Raw genomic sequence first — 13324 nt, forward strand, 5'->3', positions numbered from 1 at the left:
GGTGGCGGCAGGCAAATCCTAACCGACCGAGGGTGGTTGTTGAAGCAGAGGTGGGCAAGCCCGAGGAGAGGGCGAAGCGGAATGTCGTGATAGTTCGGGACGGCGGGGCGACGGCATTAGAGTTGGAGGTGGCAGCGGGCAAACCCTAACCGATGGAGGGAGAAATCAGGAAAAGGAGGTCCGCCATGATGGAGAGAGGGGGAGCGGGGAAGATTGGAGGAATCGTGAAGGGACATGATGGTTTAGGGAGGTGGCATCAAAGGGGGGCGGAGAGAGAGAGAGGGGGGGAGGGAGGGAGGGAGAAAAGGGGAAGGGCGATCAGGGGATTCAAGATGGGGCGTGATGGTTTAATTTGAAGCGGTGGCATTTCAGATGTAGTTACGGAGAAAGCGGAGGACATTTTGCTTAGTCTTTGGAGTCTATGTATATTGTTTGGTAGGTCCGCAACTTTCTAGATAAGTACTCCGTCATGCCAAGATCTGGTTTTTGTCGTGGTGACGCCAACATTTTTTCATTAGAATTTGTCTGAATCGATATAAGATTGAATACGGGTTGTTTGGATCACTCGATTTACAAAAATTCACCTATTATCAATCGGTCAATTGTGGTAATGCACACTTACTCATTTTTTTTAGTGAAAGAATGTTGCTTAAACTTCACTCTTTGTTTATAGCCTCCAAGTTTAGATGCCAAGTTCATAGGTTACAAAAAGAGAAACAGAGGAAGAGAACGAAATGAATGCATTACGAAAACGAGTATGGAATCGCTCCGCTTGTTTCTCTTATAAAGCTTAATTTAGTCGGTGAATACAAGTATTTTGTGTGCTCCAACTCAACAAGTGGATTTTGTAAATGCAATGATCCAAACAATAGGTCAACTTTGTAAATCCTATGATCCCAATCCACGACCAATTTTGATAAACAAGGTGTAAATGAAATCATTCATAGGAAACAGCAAGCGTGTCAAAAAGAAAAAAAAAACGTAAGTGTCTATTTAAAAAAAATCATTGTTCAATTGTGTTAAAAGCATGTTTTTTTGTAAAAAAAATTGTCACTTCTATGATATGGTACTTTAACCATTTTTTTAGTTCCAGATACTTCTTGTGAATTTTTAGTGATTTTTTATTCTTGTTATTTGCTATATACCTTTTATTTTCATAGTTTTTTATTCATCATAATGGCACCATTTTGTGCAATGGCACTTTTTTGTTTATGTTTGTAGCATATTTTTGTGCAATTGCACATTTTGCTTTGTATTACACATTTTGTGCAATAGTAATTTATTGGTGGGGCTTAAAAGTGACTAGTTTTTTTCAGTTTCAGTTGAGTGCGATATGGATGGACCATTAATTCAATGGGAAAGGATGGAAAAGAATGTGTCCTTATATTTTTGGGAAAAAAAATACAGAGAGACCTTGCAAACATGGAGGGAGAGATAGTACTTTTTATATATGCAACTGATGTGACCCAAAATTGATATCATTATACCCGTGTTAAAAAAAATACTTGCTAATGAATGTGATTATGTATCACCTATGGAGAATAATTGTTGGTTAAGGCTTGCATTATCCAATTAAATTACACCAAATGAAATAGTTAAATAGTAAAAACTAGAAATGTTTATTTGTAGCATGGATGAATCATCAAATCCATAGCAATGCGGTAGAGTATACCTGGGCAAACCCCGGGCCGGGCCAAGTTTGGGCCGGGCTTCATAAAAGCCCGATGGTAAACCTGAAGCCCGAGCCCGGCCCGGCCCGAAACCCCAAAAATATGGCATTTAAGCTTTAAAATAATTATTTTCGGAATAAATAAATGATTTTTATACCTATTTTTCCTAAAAATACCTGTTTTTAGTCATTTCGGGCTTTTTTGGGCTTTCGGGCTGGGCTTGGGACTGGAAAGTGAGGTCCGAGCCCAGCCCGATACGTCGGGCTTCGGGCTTCGGGCTTCGGACCGGGCCACCCATGCCGTATACGGTAGACATAGGCCTGTTTGGTTCGGATTAAATGTGACTTTGACTTTTGGTTTTTGACTTGATATTATTACATGCTGCATGAGCAAAAGACCCAAGTCACATTCAAGCCTAACCAAAGAAGGACGACAATTGATTTAATGAGTCTCTTTTATGTTGAGTAGATTAAGTGACGATTAGTATGCTATTAACCTTTACTATTATAAAATAAGTAATCGGTGGCGGCGGTACTTCACCTCCTTAATTCTCAACTCTTTTTTAATATAAACAATAAATCTATTGCAATAGGCTGATGTGATAATGATGTTTGCCACCAAAGTTGGATAAAATTATCAACAAACGCCATTAATATATACTCCGTCCTAAAAATAAGTGTCAAATTTATCTAAATAACTACGTATCTAGACACGTGGCATTCATTGTGCACATTCGCTAATTTTGAAAAAAAAATCTACACTTATTTTGGGATGGAGAAAGTAATAATGATTTTTTAGTCTAATTTAGCTATAACGACTAATTTGTTTTATTCGTAGCGACACACGGGTATGTTGCTCGAAAAGCTAAATTTCTCATGTGCAATCAAAATTGTGAACACAAATAATATACTACTCTCCGATCCATATTAATTGTCAGTGTACGTTGGGTTTAAAATTTGTCCACAAAAGAGTGTGCGTCTCTCCTTCCAAAACACTGTAGACTAAGAAAAATTGATTCTCTCTCATTAGTAGAGCTGCAAAATTGTGACCCTCAGGTACCCTTTGACCATATTTAATTCAACGAAATGAATTAAAATTTTAAAACGACACAACTTTTTAAAAAACTAGTTCATTTGTTTGAAAAGGAGGGTCAAAAGATACCCTCAGGATCATCATGTTACATCTCTGCTCATTAGTTCATTGGAGATAGGATAATTAAAGAAGAGAAATGATAGTTGGTACTTCCTAATACATTTTCCATCACACTACTCCCTCCGTCCAACAATATGGGGCGTATTAGCTTTCCTTTGACCAATGCTTTAACCACAAATTACTCTATTAATATATAATTATATGACCTAAATTCATATCCATTATGTTTCTCCTCAAAAATATTTGCTTATGGTTATGATTTTGATCACATTAGTCACACATTCATGAAGTAATTTGTGGTTAAAGATTTGGTCAAGCGAATCCTAATATGACTCGTATTGTTGGACGAAGGTAGTATTTATTTTTCTTGAAATTCGCGGACAGAGGGAGTATATTTTGAGGCAAGAATAGGAAGCGGCAGGTATACGGAGTACGGAAGCGTGAACTAGCCGTTGGGCCCCTCTTCGAATTCGAAGGGACACGCATCCCCTTCACATCCCTAGAATAACCCCAACCAAATCTGTCGGACGTTTTCCAACATTGAACACCCCAAATCCTCCGAATCCTCTCGGCGCAATCCTCCGTGTCTTGTAACTAGTCCAAGGAAAGAAAAAAGATCCTCCTTGCTCAGCGAATTCGCAATCCACATCGATCGCCTCCGAATTCCAGCAGGCCCGGACCTCTCAACATCTCCTTCCGTTGATTCTTGCATTTCTCGCTGTGGTTGTCTGATCTTTCGGGGGATTTCTCATTAGGTTTTTTTGGTCCCTCGCCCATGGAGGCGGCGGGCTCCGGTTCGGCGGCCTCGACGCCGAAACGCCGCCGGCTCGAGCTGCGGCCGCTGGTGCCACTGGAGGTGGCCGGCGCGAGGAGACCGTACATGCCGTCCCTCTGCTCCAACTCAAACAACCCGTCTGCGAAATACTACGTGAGTTGCCACGAAAACCCCCTTTTCTTGGCTTCTCCCCCAGTCCGCCTGGTCCTTGGTTGCTTTGTTTGTTGGATTCCTTGAGGGATTCGGTGCACTCGCTCGTTCTTGAACGGAACACGTGCCCGCGCCCGCGCCCCAGTTATCCATGCTTAAGTAGTTATTAACGAAATATTTGGCAATTTCTGAAAGAAATACGACCTCGTGTTCCAGTTCTTCATTATTTACCGGTTCTTGATATTGCTAGAACAAATGGCCTGATTAGTCGCTAAAACTTGGCTGTATTGTGTTGATTAATGAAATTTGTGTTTACGAAATATGTGATTGCATCCCAGCTATGGCTGAGCTAGCAGTTCTAAATTTCAAGAAACTTTGTTTTTCTGTTATGGGTTAGGAGTTGATCGTAAGATTTATAATGTTGATTGTAAGATGGTCTAACTGGTTAAACATAGTATCATCACACTAGTGCTGCATCCGTGAGAAGTTTGATTCGTCCTTTTGAACCAAGCTATTGGTGATTATACAGTTCCTGCTCGGTGCTTTTGTTGAAAGGATTAATACTTCCTGAATGTGAGACACGAAGCATTGCGACTTAAAATTTTCAAAGCTCGGCATATTTTTAAAGTCCAGCATGATTTCTTGATTTTTTTTCCTAGTTTTCGTTAGCCCCATTTGGTGTTTTGCCCGTATTTAAAATTGAATATTTCCTTCTAGGTCTCATTATTGTTAGTGTTATCCACAATAATCTATTGAATGTGTATGAATAGTTGATCGCAGGACGTTACACATACCAATGCTTTCTTCGGCCATTGATTGTACATTCAGTTGCGAATGAACTATCCATCATAAACTTTAATTTGCTGTTGACATCTCAGAATTGCATTTTCTGTGCCAGTTCCCTCAGTTTACTGCAGTTCTTGCTATCTCATGTGCTCTACATTTTAAACATGGATTGGCTGTTTTTAGTTTCTCACTCGTGGTATTTGTTGAATTTTATGCATACATTTTACATAATATTTATTTTGGTCTGCTTTAGTAAATACTCCGTATGTTACTGCACTTTTATGTTGAACGCACTGTTCTTATTTATTTTCCTTCACAGTTCTTCCTCTGAGATTGTTACTTCACATTTGTATCAGTATAAATTGTTCTATATTCACATTTCAATTGTCTGCAACAACTATCAAGGAAAAACTATTCATGATGTTCCGTAATATCATGTAAGGACTCCCTTGTTTCCTTGGGATGCCTCCTTTATGTACCAACTTGAACTTCCAACGAGCACATCACTGAAATATTATAGAGGGTGTAATGGCCCTTAGCCTTGCGGGGTAACTTTCTCTGACCCAACATTAAATATTTATTCAAATAAACATGTCTGATTTGTTTACGGTTCTGTGTAATGACAGGGTGACAGATTCATACCAGATAGGTCAGCAATGGACATGGACATGGCATATTACCTCCTCACTGAACCTAAGAAGGACCAAGAAAATGAAGTCAAGGTATCACCAGCTAAAGAAGCATACAGGAGGCTTCTTGCTGAGAAAATCCTGAGCAGCAGAACCAGGATTCTCGCTTTCAGGAACAAACCACCAGAACATGAAGGGATGCTGCCACAGATTTTAGTTGAGACTCTGACTTCCAATCAGACCAAGCCTGCTAAACAGCGCAGAAAGATTCCCCAGGTTTGTGAATTTCTCTGTTGTGCATCTTCTGGTTCTTCAGACAAGTAGTATTTTTGACTGAAAACTGTAGGAGAGGCTTCGTTTTGCTAGTTGCATCATTCTTACATTGCTTTTTTTTTTCATTCAGTTTGCTGAGAGGACCTTAGATGCCCCTGGAGTGGTTGATGATTACTATCTTAACCTGTTGGACTGGGGAAGCAAAAATGTGTTGTCCATTGCACTCGAGAATACCTTGTACTTGTGGAATTCAGCTGATAGTTCTACTTCTGAACTTGTGACTATTGACAATGATCATGGTCCCATAACTAGCGTTAGCTGGGCTTGTGACGGGCAGCACATTGCCGTTGGCCTTAACTCTTCTGACATCCAGCTCTGGGACACGAGCTCTAATCGCTTGGTTAGTTATCTGAACTTTTCTAAAAAAAACGTCATGTAGACACTAGTTCTGTAGTGCAATCAGATCTGCTCATACTGATTCAAATATATCTCATTAATTTTGCAGATGAGAAAACTCCAAGGCGTCCATCAATCAAGGGTTGCTTCACTGGCTTGGAACAATAGCATCCTGACAACTGGTGGAATGGATGGCAAGATCGTGAACAACGATGTCAGGATGAGATCCCATATTGTTCAGACATACCGGGGGCATGCGGCAGAGGTATGCGGCCTGAGATGGTCAGGATCTTGTCAGCAATTGGCAAGTGGCGGCAACGATAACCTGGTGCACATATGGGATGCATCAATGGCATCTTCTAATCCATCGCTGGGTTATAGTCGGTGGCTTCATAGGTTTAGTGACCACTTGGCTGCAGTGAAAGCTCTTGCCTGGTGCCCATTCCAGAGCAATTTACTTGCATCTGGTGGTGGTGGAAACGATCGATGCATCAAATTCTGGAACACACACACCGGTCTATGTCTGAATTCTGTTGATACTGGGGGCCAGGTATGTGCACTACTCTGGAATAAGAATGAAAAGGAGCTGTTAAGTGCTTGTGGATTTGTGCAAAATCCACTTACATTATGGAAGTACCCATCGATGGTTAAATTGGCCGAACTCAATGGCCACACTTCTCGTGTCCTTTGCTTGGCACAGGTATTTCTCTCTGTTAGAACAGTATAGCGATGATGATTACTTGCTTTGCTGTTGATAGATGATTCCTTGTTATACTTTGTTTTTGTTGCAGAGCCCTGATGGATCCACGGTAGCCTCTGTTGCAGCAGATGAGACACTGAGGTTCTGGAATGTATTTGGAACTCCTCAAGCACTGAAACCTGCAGTCAACAGTGGAATGTTTAATAGTTTCAGCCATATCAGATGAAGTGTGTACAATGAATTTGACTTGGATTGTGGGCAGCAAATTGCCAAATGCTATAGAGAAGCTTACAAAAAGATGTACATATATTCTCTGGTACTTTTTCATCCATATCATGAGGGAATTGACCAATTTTGAATTATAACAATCCGATCTGATGGTTAGGATGCGTGCTTTCTATATCACTGTCATACTATGGATACTGCAGAACTAAATTATCATTTACCTTCTTTACTTTGATTAATCCCATTCCTGTTTCTCAAAAAGGATCGATTAAGTTTTACTGTGTTTTCATAATCACCATGTCTGCCTCTTTGTTTCCTCCTTCAACTGCTGACGTTCTCATATGCCTTTGATGTCTATTTACTGTTGTGGTGTTCGCAACTATGTTTGTTTCTACCCACAATTGAACTTAGTTTTCTGTGAAAGCCTGTGCATCTCATACCTTGTAGGTTATTATAGAATATAGGTTTATTTTTAAAGATGTATGTTAGGATCGATATGTTTTTCCCTTACATCTGAAAAGCCTTATTCTCGTATCAGATTTAGCTCTAAGGGCACAACCATCAGTTGTTGATGCTTCTTTGCAGTCTCAATGTTAATGTTGATACTGATACGCAAAGTAAACATTGTTTTGTTCAAGAAGTTTATCATGATTAAGATTGATACTCCCATCTATTACTGCATACCTGCAACTATTATGTGCAACATCAATTTGTCTTTTCACATTTGACTGGTGAAATTTGAAATGTCTGAAATGCCATTATAGTGTAATATTGTCACCTTCAGAAAATGGCATTTGTTTTCTCATCTGCATTTCTTTTCATCGGAATAGTGGAATTGCCATAAGTAATGACGATGGCTTCAAATAAATCATTTAGCTTTTTCTCCATGTGCTTGCTGTTTTCAGTTTTCATTCTTTTCAGAGTAATAAATCATACTTGATTAGTTCTTTCATCGTAATCGATCTGTGTTAATTTAACTAGAGTCTATAAGGTATTTTGATCCACAGTTATGTTTGGCTACAAGAGAACTATATGATGTCAAATCATGTTTTTTATTGCCTTTACAGGATGACAGTAGTAGGGCCATGTGGAACTGACTGTCCATTTGTAGAGTTCTGACGATCATGAACCTCTGGATACATCTTTCGCCTGCTAGTGCTGCGGTACCTCAGGATGTGAGCTTCAGATGTAGATAATATGTAAAGTTTAACTCTTGTCTGGATGATGTTTCGTTGTTGTACAACCGAAGTTTGCCATTCTTCCGTTTCCTTAGTTGAGAATATATAATACTCCCTCCATCCTACAGTGGCCGGACACGTGTTTTGAGATTTGACTTTGACAGCTAATTGGATCAATAACATGTAGTTTGTGTTACACAAAAATTATGTGATTGTATTTGTATTAAAAAAAATTGAATGGTGTAATTTGTATGCCACATAACACGTATTATTGGAAGAATTGCAAAGTAAAATTTTGAAATGCACGAGCACACACTATAAAAGGACAGAGCGAGTATTTGAGATGATCAATACGATATGTGCTCGTAATTTTAAACATTTTGGATCCTACTAAAAGGGAATCATTGATTCTGTTTTTTGGTTTATTTTTGTACACTAAAGCAAAGCATACAACTATATGGTCACCACATTGCTCAAACATGATCTCTCAAAAAAAAAAAAACATTGCTCAAACATGGGCAACAAGCTACTAGTAGTTACCATGGATAGCACCCACACATATGTTCGTTTCAGTTTCCCCGCGTGGTACACACATTAATTGTTTCAGTTTCCCCGCGTGCTTTCCATATATAATGGAATCCGAGTCTCAGCTTGGAGAGTCGCCAGCCGCTGTTCCATCTCGGTGTAATTAAGACACCGAGACGAACACGGTTTCCAACCCACCAATCCAGCATAAAAGGCGGACCTGCCTTGTTGCCCGCCTCTGCAATCCCACAGATCACCCCCGTCTCTCCCCATCCTCAAGTTTCGATCTCTGCTCCCCCTTCGATCAGAGACCTAGCTAGAGTTCCTTTACATCCTTCATCGATTTCTTCCCGGCCGGCGCCGGCAAATGAAGCCCGCCGCCTGCCGCGAGCCCTCCGCGTCCAGCCGGAAGCAGCGCGCTTTCGCCACGCTCGACGTGGAGACGGAGGTGCGGGAGGTCCTTGGGCAGCGGTTCCAGTCGGAGCTCGTCGCGGTCCGTCGACTCCTCAAGAAGGCGATTCCTCCCTCGTCGGCTCCCGCGATCCAGCGAGCGGAGCCGGCCAAGAAGAGGAAGGCGTCTCCTCCTCTTCCCGTGACGATCCAGCCCTCAGATCAGGCGCCAAAGAAGATTCCCGTGACAAAGATCGCGGAGGAGGACGAGGAGATCGACATCGTCGGTGGGGTCTCCCCCATGTCCATCGCGCCGGCGCCGCTGCAGTTCGCCGTCGACGAAGACGAGTACGTGGACGTCTGCGGCGACGCCGCCTCACCGGTGCTCATGCCGATGCCGAAGAATCTTGGACAAGAAGATGTAATCAGCAGCAGCGATTCTGGTTCAGACTCAAGCAGCAGCGACTCTGACAGCGAGTCCGGCGAGACCGTCAGCAGTCCAGCTCCGGCAGAGCGCGCCGCTGACGACAAGGACGTGGATGTCGACATCGGGCAGCCGCCGGCCTCCGCCTCCGCCCTCGCCATCCCCGACGACCCGCTCGACGACGGTATCCTTGCCATCGACGGCGCGTGGTTCCAGGATTTCTGCGGCGGGAGCATGGACATGTCGACGCGCGCCGGGGTGGATTTGCTGCAAATGGAGCTTGACAGAGAGTCGTCCGTCCACCTCGCTGCCGATGTGCAGGCCGGCAGGAGGCCAGCCGTGACGAAGATGAACCTCCCCCCGTCGTCGACCGAGTCCGAGGACGACGCCGCCGACTGTAGAAGATTAAGATTGAGAGAGATTGAGAGAATGCACCGTAGGTGCCGGCCATTGCATGGCTCTCATATTTATATCGTGAGTTGTACAAGAGATCGTGGGTGCACATAGAGATCGTGGGAGGGAAACACCCCCCGCAGTTGGTGCGTAGGTAGACCAATGCACAAACTGGATCGAAACTCATGAAAAGAAGAGGCCGGCAGTCCTTTCGTCGTGATGTCGGCGAACTGCAGCGATGTCGGAACATGCAGGACACGGAGCTGGCCGAGCGCGACCTTCTCTCGCACAAAATGAATGTCGAGCTCGATATGCTTCGTGCGCCGATGATAAACTGGATTCGCAGCCATGTAGACGGAGGAGATGTTGTCGCAGTAGACCACCGTGCTCCTGTCGAGTGGACGTGGAGCTCGCCCAGCAGCTGGCGGAGCCAGCAGCTCTCTGCGACGACGTTGGCGACGCCCCGGTACTCCGCCTCTACACTGGAGCGGGACACAGTGGGCTGGCGCTTCGAAGACCAGGAGACAAGCGCATCGCCAAGGAACACCGTGTAACCCGATGTCGAACGGCGCGTGTCCGGGCACCCGGCTTAGTCCGCGTCGGAGTAGGTGACGAGGTCCAGCTTGGCGGAGCGGCGAAGATGTAGACCAAGGGACGACGTGCCACGGACGTAGCGCAGGATGCGCTTCACTAGAGCAAGGTGGGGCTCCCAAGGGGCGTTCATGGCGCGTGGCGATTACGCGGGGTGGTTTGCACTCCGACTTCAAGCGAGTCTCCTACTTGGAGTCGGCGTTCCCTCATCACAATTCGATCGGTGCAGATCGAGATCGCATGACAACTTTCCATCCTCAAAAATAACTGGCCACGCCCTGGCCTGCGTTCTTGTTCTTGCGCAAACACTTTACACTTCCCCTCGCCCTTCGCCCTCCCCTCTCCATCTCCGATTGCTTTCAAGCGGCGCCCCGGAGACGGAGACCATGGAGATCGCCGCCAGCAAGAAGCGCGCCTTAGCGACGCGCGACGAGTTCGTCGGCAAGAAGGAGTTCTCGGCCGCCGGCAAGAAGAGTACTATGACGGGCCCGGAGCGCGTTCAGAAGGTCCTCCACGAGCGGTTCCAATCGGAGCTTGTCGCGGTCCGTCGCCTCCTCCACAAGGCGGCCTTTCCTCCGTCGGCGCCCCGCGGCGACGGTGCCCGTCGAGGTTCCTTGGCCGCCGCGCCACGCCTGCGATCCGAGGAGGAGCCACCGGCCAAGAAGAAGAGGAAGGCGTCTCCTCTTCCCGTGACGATCCAGAGCTCAGATCAGGCGCCAAAGAAGATGACGGCGGCTCAGAGGGAGCAGCTGGCTGCCGACCTCGCGGGGTTATCGGCGGAACTCCCTGCTCACATCATCGAGCTCTTGAAGAAACAGAGCCGCGGCATCCACGGCGACGAAATGGAGATCGACATCCACGCCGTCCAAGACGCGGCCCTTGTCGAGTTAAAGACGCAGCTGGACAAGTTCTTGGGGCAGAGGAACACGCCGTCGCGCGAGCGCCAGATGGCCGAGGAAGAAGAAGATGTTGACATCTGTGGTGGTGTCTCCCCCTTAGCGATCGCGCCGGCGCCGCTGCAGTTCGCCGACGAGCAGGAGGAGGTGTTCGTGGACATCTGCGGCGATGCCTCGCCGGTCATGCCGAAGAATCTTGGTGGAAGCCCCGCTAGCTCAAGCAGCGGCGATTCTGGTTCAGACTCCAGCAGCGACGACTCTGACTCTGACAGTGACAGCGAGTCCGGCGAGAGCGTCAGCAGTCCAACTCCGGCAGAGCGCGCCGTCAGGTCTCCAACTCCAATAAGCGAGCTCCTCGCCCGTGCCAAGGAATCACTGGAAGGGAAGCGGAAGGAGGCCAGGGCCCAGGCGAGGGAGAAGGCCCGACAGGAGATGCTGGACATGGAGAGGGCGGCGATCCCCAGCGAGCTCGACCTCCTCGGCACTGCCCCTCAAGACCAGTACATGGTGAGCCCCAACAGCATCATGGAGCAGCTTGGCCTCTTCCTCAAGGATGACGACGACGGCGGCTTCGAGAGCATGGAGGAGGAGGAGCATCAGCAGCAGCCGACCTTAGACGAAGACTTAGAGGAAGGAGAGCTTCGGTTCTGATTTTGGCTAGCAATATGATACCCTAGATTTGTGTTTTTGATGCCTTAAACAAGGCGTGTAATTCTCCATCATGAATGTTAAACATGATTGGATATGTTGACTTGCTCAAGTGTGAATAGAATGTTTGATAAATGGTTTTATGATTATGGTTGTCTTAAAGGGGAAATCGTCATGAGTGCATGTTAGACAGGATATATAGATACTTTATCTGAAAAATATTAATACAGCCAGCCAGCCAGATTAAACCTTTGTACAGTATATGTTCATATGGTTGTAATTTGTAAAAGTGCAATCGATATGACCTGCATTAGCACAATTCGTGCACTCAGAAACTGAAAAGTGTACGACTTTTACCCCGAGACATCAGGGGTGTCCTCGAAGCTGTACGATCATCTGGCAATGCACGAATATATAGTCGGTGTTCCCAACATAGTCAGTTTCTGTTTGAAATTAGCACCATACAGCAGGATACCATCATTCAGCACAAATCATATTTCTTGTCTTTGAGAGATTGGCGCGAACTGGAGACCGTCAGTATGTTGTGAAACACATTGTGCAACATCTTCACCGAAACGGGGATGAGCAAATTGTTCGCAGTGTTTGCTGTCTCACCAAATTTTTTTTTGAAAAATGCAACCCAGCAGGTGCATCATCAATTAAAGAAGGAAATCCAGAAGGTCAGTACAATGCTGGAAAGACCATACAACAACAACAAAACACAAAGGACTAAGCGCTAGCCAGCCACCTACTCGCCCTGTGGGCCGACTCAAAAACACTACCCCTAATCAGACCGGCACGCGTCCACCTCAAAAGACCAGTTGATCCGTCAGAAGTCGTTTTGGCGGTTGACCCCTACAGCCAATTTTTGGCTGTTGGAAAAGTTTTTTTTGTGCTTGTTTCTCCTTTTTTTTTTCATCCTATTCACTTTTGCTTCTATGCACTTTTGGTTTTTTCATCTCAAATTTAATTTTTAACTTTTCCTTTTAAAGTTTTGCTTTTCTCAACTTTTGATTTCATTAACTTTCAACTTTTCAAGTTTTAAAACACACACATGCGTACCGTGCCACGAACTTGACTCCTTGCGGCGAGCGACGGTGGCGCCTCGATCTACGTCGCCCTACTAGCGACATGCAACGACCGACGGGACGAGCTACGGCACCGACACGTAGGGACGAGCTGTGACGGCAGGATCTGGCCGCAGGTGGCCCCCGCCGGAGATCGCGGCGACACGGGGAGAGAAAGGGCAGTGGTTGCATGCGCAACACATTGAGCGGGAGGCGGCACGATGTGCAGTGAGAGGAGAGGGTGGCCACGACGGCGCACGACAATGCAGGGAGAAGCTAAGGGCAACGGCATATGGAGAGAGTCTAGTTAGCATTGACAACAGAAAACCTCTTATGCGGGTGACCGCACGTGACGTTCTCTGCAGACAAAGCGCCACACATGTCTCTTCCTTCCTTTTATTTTTCCTCCCGAATCGCCTACTTTTTTCCCTTTATTTTTTGTGTTTGTTTTCTTCT

At 45.4% G+C, this 13324-nt stretch overlaps 1 protein-coding gene across 6 annotated transcripts; it reads left to right on the forward strand.

The window, feature by feature from the left end:
• Positions 1–3338: 3338 nt before the first annotated feature.
• LOC100829744 (cell division cycle 20.2, cofactor of APC complex) lies at positions 3339–8157 on the forward strand. 6 transcript variants are annotated; one of them, XR_002965917.1, is made up of 7 exons: positions 3357–3494; positions 3578–3750; positions 5160–5438; positions 5566–5835; positions 5941–6531; positions 6623–6847; positions 7824–8157. XR_002965917.1 is itself a non-coding variant. In XM_003577962.4 (5 exons), exons 1-5 carry the CDS (start codon positions 3598–3600, stop codon positions 6755–6757), a joined length of 1428 nt encoding a protein of 475 aa, XP_003578010.1. In that variant the 5' UTR covers positions 3339–3597; the 3' UTR covers positions 6758–6995. The 6 variants fall into 6 exon arrangements, 1 of the variants encoding a protein (XP_003578010.1); XR_002965919.1 differs by lacking the exon at positions 3357–3494 and adding an exon at positions 4976–5081 and having other exon boundaries at positions 3622–3750; positions 7824–8152; XR_001407560.2 differs by lacking the exon at positions 3357–3494 and adding an exon at positions 4939–5081 and having other exon boundaries at positions 3649–3750; positions 7824–8152.
• Positions 8158–13324: the final 5167 nt, after the last annotated feature.

Source organism: Brachypodium distachyon, chromosome 4 (assembly GCF_000005505.3).
Source record: "Brachypodium distachyon strain Bd21 chromosome 4, Brachypodium_distachyon_v3.0, whole genome shotgun sequence".
NCBI classification, from domain to species: domain Eukaryota; kingdom Viridiplantae; phylum Streptophyta; class Magnoliopsida; order Poales; family Poaceae; genus Brachypodium; species Brachypodium distachyon.

Excerpts from the sequence above, each read along its gene's own strand:
- LOC100829744 (XM_003577962.4), top strand. The coding sequence starts at position 3,598 with ATGGAGGCGGCGGGCTCCGGTTCGGCGGCCTCGACGCCGAAACGCCGC. Across the intron at positions 3,751-5,159 it reads ACCCGTCTGCGAAATACTAC|GGTGACAGATTCATACCAGA; the intron begins GTGAGTTGCCAC and ends GTGTAATGACAG. Across the intron at positions 6,532-6,622 it reads GTGTCCTTTGCTTGGCACAG|AGCCCTGATGGATCCACGGT; the intron begins GTATTTCTCTCT and ends TTTTTGTTGCAG.